This window comes from Varroa jacobsoni, unplaced genomic scaffold (genome assembly GCF_002532875.2).
Source record: "Varroa jacobsoni isolate VJ856 unplaced genomic scaffold, vjacob_1.0 scaffold_502, whole genome shotgun sequence".
Classification (NCBI taxonomy): Eukaryota; Metazoa; Arthropoda; class Arachnida; order Mesostigmata; family Varroidae; genus Varroa; species Varroa jacobsoni.
The window spans coordinates 318089-336790 of record NW_019213404.1 but is presented as its reverse complement, the minus strand read 5'-3'; the positions used below and the strand labels follow the sequence as shown (position 1 = coordinate 336790).

General features: G+C 43.8%; 1 protein-coding gene across 1 annotated transcript; it reads right to left on the bottom strand.

Annotated features, from left to right (window-relative positions):
• Positions 1-3464: 3464 nt before the first annotated feature.
• On the bottom strand, positions 3465-4744 carry LOC111260985 (uncharacterized). The gene has a single exon (XM_022834121.2). The coding sequence runs from the start codon at positions 4339-4341 to the stop codon at positions 3703-3705; it is 639 nt and encodes a 212-aa protein (XP_022689856.1). The 5' UTR covers positions 4342-4744; the 3' UTR covers positions 3465-3702.
• Positions 4745-18702: the final 13958 nt, after the last annotated feature.

The window sequence follows — 18702 nt, the reverse complement described above, 5'->3', positions numbered from 1 at the left end:
CGTCAGCCAACATTTTAACACTAGCCAGTTTTCGGGACTTCAATTGCAAGTTGTTGTATGGTCACGGCTGAGATAATAGCACACACTCAAGTGTCGAAATAACTGCTGTATAATTCGTATAGATTTTATTCTAAATTTCGGTAAATCGATGAATAGGGTAAATGTTTTTTTCTTCTAAGAGGTCTGCTTGTTCACCAGAAGGACAACACATCTCACAATTGCCACACGTGTTCCCAAAATTTCTACTAAAATTTCTCATACTTGCGTAGAGCTCGCATGCTATCTACTGTCTGTTAGATTAAGTCTATTTTCCAATATTCCATAAAAATAGGAGCAAAATCCTAAGAACAGCGAAAATTTACCACCCGGAGGACATGCCGTACCTTCGTACCGTTTTTAGTATACCAACTGCGTGAGTTTTGTATATGTAGACCTCATCAGGATTAGTAAAAAAATAGTAGCGGCTTTGGTAAGTCTTAATATGATCGCAAAAGTAGCTTGTATTTAATCTAGCAAGTGAGTAAATTAGTATCACTTCTGCTTCTGTGATCAACTGCTAATTTACTACCGATATTATTAAAACAAATACGTGAAATTAATTGAAGTGCGCCGTTCCTGGCCCGATATCCGCTTCTAAGGCTCTAGTTTTGTCTAATTCTTGGATAACGCAGCGTCATTTAGGTTCGCTCGTACGTTGTCCTCGAGAGGCGTAATGAAAAGTGAAACTAAAGACTTACTAAATACTATAATATACCGAATCTAGATGTGCTGTTACCGCTTTGTCAGCACTGCTTATGCGCGACACTAAAAAGACACTGAACGAAGCAAGGCCGGCAGGCAGGCAGGCAGGCCGCCGGTCGGCCGATCGAAAAGCTTTAGAAATATCTTTTAGTATGAAAGCGCACACGTGTATATATAGAGATTTGAACAACTCAGGTCTGCCAGTGAGTATTTAGATGAAACAAATATTAATTGCCATTAAGTCTTTGGAAGAGATCGTTCCCGGTTTAGTCGAAAGATACGTTGACGAATACGAATTTATCCAATAGGCCGATTGGTGTTATTTAAGCGTCCAGAAATGTACGATTTGCTTTCTGGAGTGCTTTGTACGGTACAACCACTAGCTACACAGTGACCTGGTCCTATGCAATGACTGGTTACAGCTCCAAGCATTGACATCGGATTAGCGACGTAATTCCGCAGCGACTACCTCGTGTGAAGCCACTTGCCATAGAAGTGCATCGCTGTTTAACATTCGACTTTTTCCCATCAGACGTACCGTATTTATACAAATATTGGGTATTGTTCGAGTTCTCTAAAGATTTTAAAAATTTGCAAAAAGGCTAACGATTGCCCACTTCGGCAAACGGGTCTGCTTGAATGCCCACGTTCAGCCGTCACCCTGGCCCACCTCTCTGATAGCAAAGAGTTCGGCGAGATCTGGCAACCTTGCGACGATAGGTATCTGTGAGCACCACGAATTTATGACGAACTCGGCGACAGCCAGCAATAGGACAAAGTGGTCTTCAGGTATCGCGTAAGGATACAGGTAAATCACTTTGCTAATTACGTTTAGTATCGTTAAATCGACGAGCACCCTGTGCGAGAACGCATCGGTGACTTGAATGAATCTGCGCAATTGCCACAACGTTGGCTGGTCAATACTGAGCAGTTCATCCAAAACCGGTTCGATATAGCACGCCGTATGGAACGTTATGCAGAGGACGTGCTGGACCATCATGGCACACATTCCGTAAGTCCGGTAAAGCGGTTTTATATAACAGGCTACGATCTTCACTGTGAGTTGGTACGTGTGCAATAGGATAAACGCCAAATGGTACACCAGATTCAGCCCCAGAAGTAGATTTAGGCTTAGCGGCCATCGGGGATAGGATAACCGCAATAAGCGGAGGAGAACGCTCATTTCGTAGATAACATCACCTCAATGGTCACAGCAGCTCTAAATTTTTGTCTGAATACATTTCCATGCAATAGATGATATCAGCATCGTCGTTTTACTCTGTTTAGTATTTAAGATATCGAATATGGACATACGGTGTTTTACTATTAGAGCCAGTCGGGCGCTGGCCATAAGGTCTCTCGGCGATTTGGTCGGTAACCTTTGGGCGGCCACTCATCAAAGAACATGGATTAGTTGAACGTAGTTCCATTATACTATAAGAAATCATTATTGCAACATTGACTATTTTTCTTGTCAATGTCTGTTAGCTACATGACAAGCACTGCATCGCAAAACGCGAGTCTGAAAATGAAGCTAAGAAGACTTATTCGGGAATTCGGGAAGATGCTGTTGTACTAGAAAATGGAAAATATCACATCTATTTGTATGCTCACCTAGGCCTACTTGCCATTCGTGTTTTTCAGTGAAGCACAGCACCGGCCTTAGGTGGCAAAGCTGGACAGGGCGTTTCAGCTGGACCAAACACAAAGTGGCCCAATTGCGTTTTAAAATCTAATGTGTACGGACACATTGTCTCCATAAATCACTAAGTATATGTGTATTGATATGTCGGAAAGTAGATTGTTTTTTAATCAACTTATTCTCATTTGATGGCTGCGGGAGGGTTATACAGCTCCACTATATTAAATTACAAAGCCATAGCTCTGACCCATTAAGACCACCCAAGTGTGACCGCCATTTATCAACGATACAGTCAGTGATAGCCCTGCGGCTTATCTCATCAAGTTTTCCGACAAGATTTTTGATGAAAAGCCTTTGTATACACACAGACATTGGTACGCTCGTCGTAATGCTAACCTAGCCGCATTTAATGGACATGATAATTGATCGGCAATCCAACTTCGTTGAGTGATAATTCTAAGTTTTCATTGACAGACAAATCGTGTCAAGCTCCAGTTCGAAATCGCTTACACGTGTGAAAGAAAACAATATAAATATAAAACAACGAGGCCAGCAATAATGCAGACAGGTTCTTTCGGAACAGATTTTAGAAACGTATACATACCCAGGTCAGGTATAAGTCCTATGCGAAGAGCATTCGCACCTGTCAGATGTTGGTACTAGCATTCTGAAGTGTCATCAGCCCATTAGTTTTTATTTAGAATTGTTCAGATAGAAGTAAAATGTGTCTTGCTCTATATAATAAAGAGCACTCAATCACTAGACCAAGGACTGGTGCATCGAGTTTAAACTTTACATGTTTACAGGATTACTATGTGTGATGCGCATTGTTACACATGAAGTACAGTATCTACAGAAGTACAGTGAAGACAGCTGAGTCTTTGTTTGCTTTGAATGTTTGTTCTCGGTTTATTATCTAGGACTGACTTATATTAAAGTTAGGCAGCCGCGCCTTCGCCGGCTTAACTCTTATATGAAAATAGATACTGTCTAATGATGTTTACATTCTTTGTATTTCTCTTTTCCTCCATGAGTATTTATTTACATGACTATATACACATACGAAATAGTACAAAGTGAAACTGGTACAAACTAATTTCGAGTCTGAGTAGTACTCTTTATCGGCAATTCATTATTACACGTTGGCTGAGCATAGATCACATTGTTGAGTGGCATCGCCCATTATCAGCTTCGGTCACCAATACAGATTGCTTACTCCTTTTCGCTAGCAGAACAATCGCCAAAAGCCAATTCAATAGCGGAGCTGAGCGGCGATAAGGGAAAAATCTTCATTCGTTTTATCATCAGCTAGTTGTTTTCTACCAGAAAGGGGTGGGATAGAAGGGTAAGCCGGCTGGAACCATCCGTTGATGAGTCTTGACATGCTTTTTCAGATGGTCCTTTCGACCAAACGGTTTTTGACAGACCGGGCACGGGAATGGACGAAGTCCTGAGTGAATCCTTCGGTGGCGGGTCAGTTCTTCGTTGCGTGTGAATGTCTTGCCACAGCCGTCGTGCTCACACGCAAACGGTCGTTCACCTGTATGAATACGGATATGCGATTTCAGCTGGCCATTATTCGAGAAGCATACATCGCAATGAGGGCAGTTAAATTTTTTCGGGCGTTGCACGGATGCCTTCTTCAACTTTGCAGCAGCCTCGACGCCGACGCCGGCCGCTAGCATCACTGATCTGTCCAGTTCGGCGAGCCATAGCTCTGACAGAAGCAGATCAGCAGAATATCCAAGAGCACTAGCTGGCACTGGGTGCACTGGCAACATGTCGGGTGGGGGCAGGATAGGCTGGGGTCGTACGAGCACGGGGCAGGTGGACTCTGGCGAGGACACTGACGAGGGTCGAGAACCCGACGAACTTTCGGAGGAACTGTCCTCGGCGTCCCAGGGACGAAAAATAGCTCTATGGACACCGCCGTTCTCCTTAGTATTCGTCGTCTCCATTATTTGATCACGTTTGGCGTTTGATGCTCCCTCAAGTTTCAATGTGAGCACGTGCGCGTTTCAGGCACTATGTATGGGTAGGAATAAGCTGTAAGTAGTCCTGCACAGCCAGAGTTGGTCCTGGCTTGGTTCGGTTCTATGTTGTATGTTTATTCGCTTCGAAGTGAAACAGGCCAGCGAAACAGAATAGAACGAAATTTACGCTAGGCAGCAACACAGTTACTTGAGTACAGCTCAGAGACTCGCGGCTGAATGGTTCCCTGAAAGGCCTCAGTCTATGTTATAAGTGGGGAGAAGACGCTATGGGCGGAGTCTATCGTGAGGTGGGGAGGCGGTCCGCGAAGCTTCGGAGGGGTGAGCTGGCGCCTCGATGAAAAAAAGTGGGTTGGCTGCAAAGGCGGCGGCGGCAGCGGCGTTTAGCAGAGGCCGGCAAATAGAACGAGTCTGCCGTTACCCCGCAACGAGCCATCATCGCTATAGCCTCCTCGCCATGGATGGTTTTGTGTGATTTCAGTATGTGCCTCTACGAGATGAAGAGGCTGAAAGGGAGTGTGCGTGGAGGCTGAAAGTTGAGTACAATTCTGTGCGATATACGAAAGGAGCGCGGTCTGCTCTGCCACGAACAGGACTTGGCGCTACTGTAACTCTAAGGCTGTCAGCGACTAGTCTATACTATTGAATACACTATTGGGAGTGGTGCAGACCCAGTGAGTGGCACACAAGTGGGACAAAGAGAGAGGAGAGGGTTAGAAACAGTGCCATAGAGAAAAGGCAGTACAATCCAGTCAATTCACTGATGAGCAAGCAAAACTCAAACTTTGAGCAACCTGCTATTGGGAATCATGGAAATCGTAGAAAACGCTGTACTAATAAGCTGCAGCCGTACATCTGTCAGGGACCAGCCTTCCACTGCTAAGAGGGCTGACTGAAGGAACAGAGGTGCATACGCAAGAAGCAGTACAATATCCGATGCTTCGTACGAGAAGTCATCTCTATCCCCAGTACGTTAAATAGTACTATTGTTTGCATTGTATAATAACGTTAACTATTCAAGATGCTTGCACGAAACACCTCGAATAAAAAAAAAGGTAGCAAGCAACAGTAAACTATAAAACAAAAAGAAAATTATTGTGATTCGCATAGGCAATGGATCACCAAGTGCCTGGCATCGGCGAAAAGATATTTGGCAGAATTCGAGCTGCAATCGCCCGATAGGCGGCTCATATTAGTAACTGAATTAACATTGCGTAACTTAAAATTAACCTGGTGTACTTTGTCCTACCGAAAATAAGAGAACTAAACAGAGAATTGAATTCGTTTAGCATTCCCTCTACATTTTACATTGTGAATGAAACTCATAAACGAGGCAGAAGTTGTAGAGTTGAAATCAGCAAATGAGTCTTGGGTGCTGTGACCAACGCGAGCCCGTTGTCTAAGCCGCATGTGATTCTCCACCAAACAATAACTTCAGAAGCTAACGCTACCGCTTACTAACACAGTGAATCTGCAACTGTCTAAGCAGAACAGTTGTCAGATATCTCCAGTTTTGCCATGATCCATGAATGGCAAGCCGTGTATGCGGAATCTTTATGTCTTATGGTTGACACTCCCCTTGCGCATGTATGACCAAGGCTAGCAAAACAGCCGAGTTGGACCACTACCACCTCGAGATCCATTCATTTGAGGGTCTAGCAGGCAGTCTGATGATTATTAGACCCGTGCTGGTGATAAGCATCATAATGGCCCAGCGAACACACACACACACAGACACGCACAAAACGACTCCCTCAAAGGGAGAACATGTCCGTCCGGTCCTAACTTAGCTTTCTTTCTCGTCTCGAGGGAGCTCCCGCTGGGAGCCCATAGTGTGTTAGCCTCAATCGAGTTGCCGGTCCCCGTTGAAGCTACTACGAAGCCCAGCACAGCCACTTGCGCACTCTGTCTTTCGCACAAAGTTCGTCTCTTCTCTCATTCACTGTTCGCTACTATCTGCTCCTACTTTCCCGGCGGCCGGGGAAACAAGCGATGAGTCTTAGGGGATGTGCTTTCGGGGGTAGGGGTTTCGTTGGCTGACCGGGGGTAGATGCGGTGCGTAGGTAGGGGGCGGGGGGAGAAGAGACTAGGGATGGCCATGCATAAGCAGTCTGAGCAGTCTACGCTCTCTCGCCCAGACGAGTACTAGCTTCTCCTTCAACGGAATGTGCTCTTGGGGGTAGCGGTGGGCTTGCTTGCTTGCCTTCGCTGTAGTGCTCGAAGTCTGCTGTGCACACTCTGCTGCTCCCTCTTGAGCTGAATTGCTATTCCTCGTCGTTCGTCGTCGACGACAGGATTCGAGAAGTAGAAATAAGGTTGGCCTGTGGGGTGAGTTCCTACCGGTCCATTTGAAGGCTAGGTTGGTCGGGTCCACTCTGCTCCCCCCTCCTGGTCTCCCGCAGTTGCTGGGGTAAAGCGAAGGATCGAGCCCTTCGCTGGGTTGGAGAGTGTCGCGGGCTAATTCTCAGAGGCTGGTATCACGACCGCCACTACTAAGCTGCGCTGGTTGTCGAGGCAGCTTGCGAGAAAACCAGGCAAGCAAGCCCTTCTTCTATTACAATTGCGACTAGCATGCGAATGCTGCTGCTGATACCATTGCGACGCTCTACCGGTACTACCATACACTTGCTATAGAATAGCTCAGCACGTAGCGAGATATGGTGGAAGTGCAACCAGCCGCCGAAACTACAGTACCAGGCGCGTACCTCGGTGAGTCGGGACGACAAGCCTTATGTTGGCGGGCGACGCTTCGTTGAGCAGACTTTGCTGCGTACAGAACACTGTTCGAATAGGCTGGCAGGCAGGGAGGGATTCGAGTAGCTGGCGGGCTAGAGGGAGCGCTGCTGTTGAAACCCACATCTTGGGACAGTAAGAACTGCATTCAGGTCATCCGCTAACTTGCTATCGGTGCTCTGTTAGACACGCCATACCGCTTAAACTGCGTGACTTGGCAGATCCAGCCGACAGACTCAGATGCAGTTTCATCAAATGCGTTACAAACACTCACATAGGCGCACACATTTAATGCCACGAGTCAAGATCGGCGCGTATAGTAACATAGTATGAGCTGATACGAATATACATCACCATGCGGACGCGAATACATAGGGCTCAAAGCATTGGCTTGTGACAGAGTGGCTGTTCCCGCGCCCAGATTGCCAACCGCGAAGCAGAATGCGATTAGGCCTCTTGAGTATACCGATGATGGGTTTGCATTTCAGGTTTCGGCCTGTGGTGCAGTAATAGGTATCACTGACTAACCACAGCAATCAGGGAAAGTAATCTGACCGGTACAACCAGTGCCAAAGCCCCACAAAATTCTCGACACTGTATGGTAAAAAGGGGCTTGCTTAACTAAGCTACTTTAACTGTACGTTTCGCTGGGGAGCAAATTGGTTTTCAAATTTTTTTTGGCGCTTCTTTCGGCCACCTCGATCGACAGTATCGATCATCTGAGTCAAAAACTCATTGATACTTCGTGCATTGAGGTACTTCCACTACGATGCTGCTGCTGACTTTTTTTCTTTGCGAAAGGAAAATGTATGTTTTGCCTTCTGCAAAATACACAAAAATAAGAGAACACTCGAAATTTAAGTTTTAAAAGAAAGATATTGAACTAAGGCGAAATACTGAACCAGCTCAGCGACTGTTGAGTATATTTGGAGAGGCAATTTAATTGCGGACCTTATCTTCTGCATCTCCTAAGTTGAGTCGAACGTCATTATGAGGCTCTTTTTCAGTTTTTTTTGAGATGTAAATGTGAAAACGTTCTTTTTTTTTAAGTTGGACGTCCACTGGCCATTATATCGTTGCTAATAGTCGTACATTAGAACACAGGAGGTGGTGGGTAGGTACGGGACCGACTAACATAACGTCTAAGCCAAAGTCCAGTGAAACTTCTAAATGGCTCCATTTGACTGAATGCAAATTTTATGAATATATGCATATATTTTTATTGTGGAATGGGCGTTATTGGGTTTAAAGGAACCCAATTTTTCGATTTGTTGAATAGGGGTACTTTAAAGTGTACAAACCTGACATGATTGAATAAAGATAAGATGAGCATTTGATGTCGTGTAACTTAGGATCTTTTCAATTGGCAAGGTTCCTTGGACGATAACTTTGTGAAAGTCTAATATTACTCTTATTATTATTATTATTATCTATATATTATATACAGTTTCGAAATATTTAATTTCGAATTTTTTCGCCGCTTTTAGTGGACAGCTAATGGATTTCGCATCTTGTTGCTATATTTGTTCGTTAAACTGTAAGGCCACCTAATTTAGACCAACAGAGACCGCTTTACTTATTTTAAAACGTCTCTGTTATACTGGCATCGTTAATTGGTTCAATTCTATCACTGAGTTTTATTCATTACGACTATAGATATATATTACACGAAGTCTTAAACAGGAAGTACCTCGTTTGTTAGCATCGCGTGTCATTTAAGAAAAGCCGCTATACGTATCATTAGATAATTCGAATTACCGTTCAGGATTTGATAGGTTTAAAATAGTACTACCCCCCCCCCTCCCCCCCCGATACCCCAATAACTAAATGCGTATATGGAACGCATTTTACACACCGGTCCAGATTATTTCTTAGTAGACAGTTGCCGAGATCCCTTATGTATACCCGCCCTAGTAGATATCAAACAAGGGATCACTGAAACACTATAGGACAAATCATGCACACTTAACATATTAGCGTGCATGTGAAAGTCTGTTTTTTAAAAACGTTTTTTAAAGTTTTAAAAAAAATCGAAATCGTATTTAACTCGATTTGTGAAGTTTATTTTGCAACACAAGCTGTACGGTTTTTCGTTGGTTTAAGGCGCTAGCCGGGAGCACCTAAGTTCACTACCCAAGTTATTACTTTCAGCCAAAAATTTTAGCTATTTATATTAAAAAGCTACGTGTACTGCTGTAACTCTGCACAAGCACTAAGTGGAGCTCCCTTGCAACAAAAAGTCGTTTTTACATTTTTCAAATTTTACAATCGCACATGGTGAGCTTATTTTACTTCTGCAAGTTAAGCGCCTCTTCAAGGGTTGTGTCGAAAAGCTATACGTTACGTAATAAATGTATATACAATTTTTTTTTCTTTGAAAAGCTAACATTCAAGTACTCGTGCGCAACGATTTGTCGAAGTAGGCTACCATGACGAGTTGTGCCCGTCATCAAAGTCTACCTCGATCATTTTCATTGAGACGGCCACTCTTATTATTCCAACCTAAACGACAATACTGTCTTGCCCCCATGAAGTTCGCTGTTTGTTTTGTGCCTCAATAATGTGTATTTCATCGCACAATAGTCTATATATACAGGCACACTCAACAGTATCAAGGCATGCATAAATGCCGACTATTTTCATTTATTATTCGAGTCTATTTTAGGCACAATCTATCACAACTTAGGCGGAAGCGACGATGAAGGCACCCCTCGGTCATAAACGTTTCAAACTCTATCTTAGCGCTCTCCGTGGCCTTCGGCTACTTTACTCTCTTCGTTGACAACCGTTGAAATAAGAGCCAACATGAACTTTACCGGATTCGTCCTTCCGTCGAGAGCGTGTCTGACTTTCGACAAGGCGTCAAAAAGCGCCTGTGCTGCGCTCATGCGTACACTGCAGAGGTAACAACGAGCGATTCAACCGGCTACGTAGAGCCCCATACGCGTCCTTTCGAATGGGTGTCCGAGCTTGATAGGCTTTGTAGCCTGCCATCTCAAAGTGCTAGCCATGAAATTTAAAATTTACTTATAAAGCTTATATATGTTTGCAGAGCAAGGTAGAAGCACTGAGAACTGTGCATTTTGTTAGAGTGGTGAAATGATCACCCGTGGCTGAGTATGCACACGGTCGAAGCACACTCGAGGTGATGTCGTGCTGTGTCACAGCGGGAAGATCGGAAGGTCAGCTAGAAAGACGACAACTGATCTTCACCAATAAATCTACCCTGGTGGGCCTGCCCGCCGGGCGCAGCCTAATGGCGGCGTTCGACGACCTATGCTCTACATGTATATGAGTATCTGCTGAGTTCGGCCATGACCAACGCTATCATGACCGACATTACCACGAGCGTCATTGGCGAATGCAGCAGCTTTACTTTGAATGGGTAGGGTACATAAATCGATCTTACTAGTCAAATGCTCCCTGTCGCATTGGCGCTTGCCGCGCGAGCGACTACAGCGACTCAGGAGATATCATCACGTACATAATGTCGCACATTCAGTGATCGCAGAGTATAAGGTGCTTGAATATGGCGTCGTACTCTACTGGGGTGGGTTGGGTTTTCGGCTAGAACTGATCTGGGTGCTACTACCCATGTCCGCTTTGCGATCGAGTTCGCTTAAGTTCATGATGAAACGTACAGTGTAGCAACGCTTTGCCACTGAATCATTGAGAAAAATTAGTTGCCAGTCTATCCTCCAACTCCTGCTGATGGAGTCGGCGGATAATGCCTGTGCCCATACATAAAGTAGCTATCGAACTAGAGTCCCACTGTTATGATAATGGCCGGTGCGGCAGCCACCACTGCTGTTCCTCCGTGGACGCACACACATGTATCGATGCCTAGCGGCGACGAAGAAACTCACTTCCTAGGGAAACATCGTTGATGTTACTTGCAGGATGGATACAAGAAATTGCCGACTACTGGTAGAACGAACGGAACGGTTCTATACAGCCATTGAGAGTGAGGCTAATTTGACTCACTGCCCCAGAGTCTTACCGGAAGTATTTATGTATGAGGAACTAATAATGTATCACTATCATACGAAAGTGCAGATTCGTATAGCTCTGCGGCCGCATGTGTATTTAGGAAATAGGTATCAAGAATAAGAAACTATAAATGCACTGCTAGCTTAAGCTATAAACCTAAGAGTAGTTATGAGGCAGTATGCCCACACGAAGGGAAAGTTGAGAACTTTTGCAAATCACCTTTAGAGAATAAGAAGAACATTATTGTCCTTAAAAAAAATTAATACAAATCCCAATTTCGATTTTCCCAGCAGCTAAAAAGTATCCAGTACACTATAAAGTGTGATCATGATCTGGGAGTTTTTCAGAACAGTTTTGGACAATCGACGAGCAATGTTTGAATCTGTTTTACAATGCCCCTTATGGATCACCATATTTTTGCCACATCGACAGTCCGGTGCGTGGATAGTAAACGAAATTACTTGTAAGCCACCACCGTATAGATTCCTGCTCCAAGTTGATATGAATAGTCAGTGCACACATCGTTTACATTGTTTTTGTTCTCCGTTCAATCAGGCTGCATCATAGGGGCTTTGTCTATCATACGGTATGTTTGCATCTATAGAGCTGCGACAACGTTTGGGGATATAGAAATCAGCGAGCGAAAATTACGGAGGCGTAACCCCCGCGGCTTTGTCAGGGTTAAGAACTGCATCACATCGTATTTTATTGCTCTCCAAGTAATCGAGACCAATAAACCAGACCTATACTGAGGAGGAAATAGGTCACATAAGCGGCAAGAGTTTCGTATCTCAGAAAGCCGTACCCCACAGCGCCTCGACTGTTCTCTCTCGTTATTATCAGGTTCTTGTTGTGCTTTGTGCCTCAGCACTTGACGACGCTTCCTTGAGGTTAGGGCAACTGACAGTATCGTTTCTGTTATTATGAAATACTCCCTGTAGCTTCAAACAATATCGGAATAATTAATAAGGCATATCAACGTTTCGTGTAAAATTAGCCTGTCATATATGTATACACGCCTTAGCCGATACGTTGTCAAGATCTGCCAATTGTCTGTCCAGCCGCCAATGTCCGCTCGATTGCAGAGGACGGGTTATGGGACCTGGAATGTGAAAATTATCGCCCAGATCGCCGACCAGAGGCAGACAACCGTCGGTATAATAGTGAGGACCAGCGGCGTCAGGTTGCGATCTGCGTGCTCGAAGCTAGAGATAGGAGAGAGAAGTTGACCATAAAGGACTACCAGTATTTAAAGGAGGAGATTTTGAAAAACAAAGAGGGAGCCAGGCAAATGTTATACCGGAATAAAGCGCCCATATACTGCGGAAAGCCGCTTGGATGGCCTCTTGAACTCCAAGAAGGCACTGGGAATGTACTACTGTTAAAGGATAACAGGTAAGCGTTCCAGTAGCAGCCAGTTAAGAAGCGTCGCAATGAAAACGCTAAGCGATGAACGCGCTGAACAACGAAGCGTGCAGTCGCGCGGAGGCCACGTGAACGTCGCGTGGACTCAGCATGATCTGGTAGCGATTGCTGAGTGTAACGGCCAAATGTATTGCATAAGGACATAATCCGAACATGGCTAGCGCATAAAGTCCTACCCGTTAGCCGTATAAATATGTATATATATTGTACGCGTTGAGTTTGCTGTTTCACATGCACCTTCATACACTCTCTTTGACTTTGTTCTAGATACAAAAAGCAGTGACCTTTATGAGTTGTCGCTGTTGCGACAGCGGTTGGTCAGAGAAGAGCTGATCTACCGGCCTACTTCTGAAGTCCTTGAATGAGAAGGCTCTGAAATAGAATAGCATCCTCACACTACATAGTCTAGCTGATTAGTTTAGACTCATGTTGTTTACACTGGTATCGCAGGCTCATGCTGACTGCTTAGAGCAAGAATAGTATGATCAGGATATCAGTCTCCGTGATAGCTTAGTGAGTAACGTATTTGCCAGCTAATATTAGAGTAAGTTCTGGTTTAGGTTCAAATTCCGGTATAGACAGACGTACTGGGAGTCAGCCATCTGATTGAAGGCCTAACGACGACACCTGACGCAAAATTCGAAACGAAAAGGTGCGGCGCCAACTAGCGTTGGATAGCCTACATTAATTCAGTGCTATCATGATTTTAAAGGGACATGTCGGTTTGTGTACATCAAATTTATAGTCTCAATTATTTAGATTAAACCTTAAATTAGCAACGCCATTAGGAAATAGATCCTATACGAAATAATTAGCATATCCACGCAGACATTATGTTTGCCCAATATTTTCGAAGTTATTTTTGTGCGTTCAGTTAGCACAGCAAGGCTTGTGGTACTGGAGGTGTGCCACGCGTGCCCTACTCACCAGCGTGAAGGTCAATTAGCAGCGTGAGGTGAATTATTGGCAATGATGCTGAATATTTATACGGTCCTTGTGTTCACGTTTGCTCCTTTGATTTTACTATTATAAACTTAGTTAGGGGAGCGTAGCGATGATCAAAGGCAAATATCGAAATGCTGTTTCTAGGTGTCATTGTAATATACCAAGGTCGGGAAAAGCTGACCAGGTGATAATCTGAGAAAACTGGATAGTTGCGGCGTGAACTTTCCAAACACACAAGCCGCCAAAGCAGGCCAACAGGTGATAACTCGAGAGGATTTTAAAGCTATCCTCTGTGACGGGTGTTTAGTATCATCGGCTCGACGCTGGTATCCAAATCGAAGATCAAGAAGAACCTTTTTTAAATAGTCCATATATTATGTGCAAGCCTTATCGCCGAAACCTTAGCCACATCCTAACCTTCCAAGTGTATGTGTAGATTCTAACAGAATGAGCCCTAGCGTATACGGTATATATTTCGCAACTGGAAGTCGAAGATGGGTCGGTAGGTCGTATCGAGGTAAGCAGATCAAAGGGATTTGCCTTTAAAAAACTTACATCGAATAAATAAAATAACTTTACAGCCTATGTAAGAATAGAAAACTGAACATATAGGGTAAAACATCGATTTTATTTCGCTTCTAATGCTACTTTCGTTCTTGTATGTTTTCTCGTTGTTTCAGGTTATATTTAGTGGTTTTCGTGATAGCTTCATGGGTAACGTATTTGCCTGCTAATCTAAGGGACACGTTGTGGCCTTGCTTCTGAACCCATAGGGCATAAGCAGACACACGGTGGTTCATTTGGAGTTCCCTAACCGAACGTCTAACGGCAGTACCGGACGTAAAATCTCGAATAAATAGAATGGTTGTATTTAGTATTTCTAGCATATATGAATGGACTTTTCGATAAAATAACGAAACTAGTTGTTTTATCGGGCATATTTATTGCTATATATTGTTTCGGTTTCTGACTGGTTTTTTTTTGCAAGTTTTGCGCATACTTAGATTTTAATAATTCTCTTTTTGTGCAGTTCGCCTCGACAATGGAACCACAGACATGTTTCTGAATAAAAGTTTTTTCCTTACGTTATATGACGCAAGCCGCCATTTTCCTAATACAATTATGTTACCATCCTTGGTAATCCAAATATGGCTTCCAGGATGAGCTCTGCTTATTGAAACTTGCGCGATTTGTATGTGCATTCAAAGAAACGTAGACATCTGTGAGAATCCAAAAATTAGAACGTTAAGTTCCGGAGCCTTGTGGTTGGTGGTCACTGTTCATGTTTTCCGTTGTCCCAGATAGTCCGGATGTAACTTAAGCCTCTCGCGTTATAAACCTCAAAAAAAACACATACTTATCTGCTGATAAGGCATGTCTTGGCCGGCTGGTTAGGCTTTAGATGCATTAGGAAACTAATCGATATAACCCCTAGGGTACCTTGGGCCTGGAGGAAATGTACGTTCCACTCGCCTAGCAACACTTGGTAGACATTCCCAGTATACACAAAAGCAATCGGCTCTTTACCTGGTATGCTCGTATGCCGAAAGTACAGCAAAGAACCATGGGGTATTCGCACCGTGGTTATTTTGCATTGTTCCTTCCTAGTGACGGAAGTTGCTCTCTTTTATTGACTGTTATTGCTATTTCTTTCGCAAAGCGCTACATTCAGTCGTCATCAGAAGATGACAATCTATTGATGGTCGCGGATCATATGCAGCACTTGTCCCGGCTTTGGCCAATCGGAATCGGCGTCACCGGCGGCTAAGCACTGAGCCGCTTAGCTCTTGTGGCGGTGCATCCTCCAATATCTGTTCGATCTCATCTAATTCATTCACTTATTCGTCCATTTCTCGAACCGTTTGCTCTCTCCCTCGGCCTCTTCTCGGTTTTCTGACATAATAGAACTGGAGGGTCTGGCCGCTCGTTCTCGACAGAACTGCAGCCTCTTGCGGCGCCATCGGGTCTGTACTTGAAACTACAATGCGATGACAAACAGTAAACAGCGACGATCTGCTACAGTGCATCACTGTCACAGACTGGTCACGCTAGCGCCGTCATTACGACCGCTTCTTGTTCATTTTTGCTACGCACAGTCTATGCGGTCTATCTAGCTGATTCTAATGCGACTCGACGACCCCATCAGGGCACTTGCGTCGTCCTCTGTTTGGTAGAATGCAGTAGCCGCGGTCAGGACCGGCGAAATCATGACGATGTCGTCGACGCCACACTCCCCCCTTCGTTTCTGACTTCTGCTTTGGTTCTTCGAGCGTTTCGAAATCGATCTTTAGAGTTAGCAGGGGACAGTGGCAGTGCACTGTGTGAACACCGAAGACGACGACAGCGACAAAAGCAGCAGCAGCAGCAGCAGCAGCGGCGGCGGCGGCGGTGGCGGCGGCGGCGCCGCTGTCGCTGCTGCCACCGTTCCAGGGGTATCTCGGATCGAAACATAAGTTTAACTCTAACGCTTCGCTGCCTTGAACTTGGGCTTGCGTAGAAGCGAGCGCCGCCAGTAGCGTCCAGTAAACGGTGTAACAAAGCGAAATGCAAAATACATTTAGCTCGCTATTGAGCCAATGACCAAAGAATGACTGAAGAGAGCTATCGCCTATAGTCGAACGCATTATCACTCTAGCACCGTAACAGTGTAAGCCACAATGCATGCAATACATTAGATAAATTGTATTATTATAGCCATTGCTTTCTAGCTGCTTGGCTGTGCCCTATGAGCCGCTATAGTTTGCACATAGTACACAGTAGCTTGTTCTCTGCTACAATTTACTCTCCCTATGTGCTCTTGAAATCTTTCGCTTTAACGGGGTCGCATCGATCGCTTGTGCTCTTGCGCTGAAGAGTTCTGACGTGTGTTTGCCTCCCAGTAGAAGTCCCCTCGCCCTCCTTCTTCGCCTGCCTAAAGCTTGTGCCCTTTTTGGCGTGCCGTTGTTGTAAACTGGCCTCTCTTGTACACTCACTTTTCTCCCATAATATGTCGCTTCTTGTACAGCCTGTAGCTAGTATAGTGCTCACAAGGTGGAAGATGTGTAGATCTGCTACGTAGATCTTGCGTTGTGAAGTTGAAGTGGCCCTTGATGGCGAAGTGACGAAGGCAACATCTGTCGTCGTTGAGGGGTTAGCAGCCGCGAGTTAGCGTTGAAAGATATTTAAGCCGTCAAGACTTTGTTTTTGATAAAACATGCTGGTTGACATGTTTATGGTGTTCACTTTCGACAATACGATTATCAAAAATGACAAAACTGGTATATTACATAGGCGGTGTATATATTGTCTTATCTCTGTATTCTTTGCAATAATACGACGTTCGACTGATCGCAAAAATCTGTAGCAGGACCACTCCGAGCAGCCAGGTGTTTCCGGTTTCTGACCTTATGAAATTATCAAAATAATTAAGCACTGGCTTCTCTATCATCTCACTGAGAGTTATAACGATTAAAAAAAAATACGTATTTAAAAAATAACCGACTTATAATTTGAATAACAATCATTTTTGACAGTTTTCAATTACCTGGAGGAGGTTCGAAACGATCAGCTTCATTTTTTCAGTCAAACATAGCTAGAAGAAATAGGGTTTTCAATTATCGTCTCAGTAGTTCCCCTAGAAGCTTTTGCCGCTTTTAGTTCCGTCAAAGACACAGAACGTTGATCATATGTATTAGAGATACGCAGTTATTTTACACCATTAGAACGCACGCTTCCCATTTTAGCGGCTGCGGTTCATATAAACCCAATAAAATCTAGCGCATGAGACTCCGACGTTAAAGAAGGCCGTCCCGATTTTCATTTTTTTTTAATTTAATATACATCCATTCAATTTGTCAGATAGTGTTACCTTGGAATAAACTGCGGGCTAACAGAGAAACTGCTAAGAAATATGCAAATCAGAGCGCGGTTCTGAATAGCCCACGTCGATTTTTCCATTACTCGAGTTTTAACGATATCTATTGAAACATTTTGCAGTCTATTTATACTGAATAATCTCAAAATCTATTCTTCTACAAACAAATAAACACCTTGCTATCAACGACCGTCAAATTTTTCTCATAGAAAATGTCCGCTTCACTTTTAAAAAATATGAACCTACCCTCATTTAGCTTTGCAGAAACTTCATTAGCATTGAAGGTACTCCCTCGATTGGCTCCCCCAATGATATCTTCGTTTTCCAATTTCCATGAACTAAAATTAACAATATCTTGAACAGATACACAAGCGCTTGCCCAGTGTATTTAGTTTAATACAAAAATTATTTTTTATTTAGCCTTTATATTATAGTATCGCATTCCAGATGAACGTCGCTCCGGTGTTTACATCGTATCAGTTTAAATTTTCTACTCGGATTTTTTGCTGTGACCCCTCTGCGAGACAATATGGCTCGAGGTACTGTCCACGGCATATATATTTTCGTCAATTATAATATATAAGGCTTCTATTAAAATGAACTAGGGTGGATGAGATGGAGATAACTCACCACAACGACTTCCGTGCGATACCATTTATCCAAGCTAGAGTTATATGACCTTTTGAGGTAAGTAACGTAAGTTGCCTAGTAGGTTGTGAAGCTGAGAGAAAAAGGGAGAGAGTCTAATCAGAAGATCATCTTTTAGCTACACGCTGCTCACTAAATTTGTTCTCGATAGGATAGGTCATCATCTAGAGGGTACATGCAAGTTATCTTAAGTACGCCCATGATATACTTTCTCTTCTATTGAAAACTAATCCTCAATCTATATTATCAGACTATAGGAAAACGCGACTATTAACCGTCGATTGATAATGTCGGTTAGATGTCGACGATTGAACATGAACATGAACATGCTCATGCCAGGTTCGATCATTTTTATACCATGTAAATTACCTTCTCCGTCATCCGTCATGTTGGATAACTGCATCATATTTGGATGTCCTTTTTTACTGCAAGGAGCTGCAACAAAATTTATACACGATCATTAGTGATTTATGTCAATTATTGGAGAAATCTGTTTTATCACGCGGTTAGGAGGATTTCGGCAGAAATGGAACATTTGCACATTTACCATTGTGATGTAAAAGCATACCCTGGTGAGCATCTTTGAAACCCATGGATATTCCCAGACGTGACTTCTGTTGTGGGAAAAGTTTATTTTCGTCAGAAAACCAGTGAAACTGGAACATCTAAGAACCGCGATTGAGCCTGCTATTGAATCTACTAATCAAGCGCCACCATCGCTGGCGCTTGATTAG

Excerpts from the sequence above, each read along its gene's own strand:
- LOC111260985 (XM_022834121.2), bottom strand. The coding sequence starts at position 4,341 with ATGGAGACGACGAATACTAAGGAGAACGGCGGTGTCCATAGAGCTATT.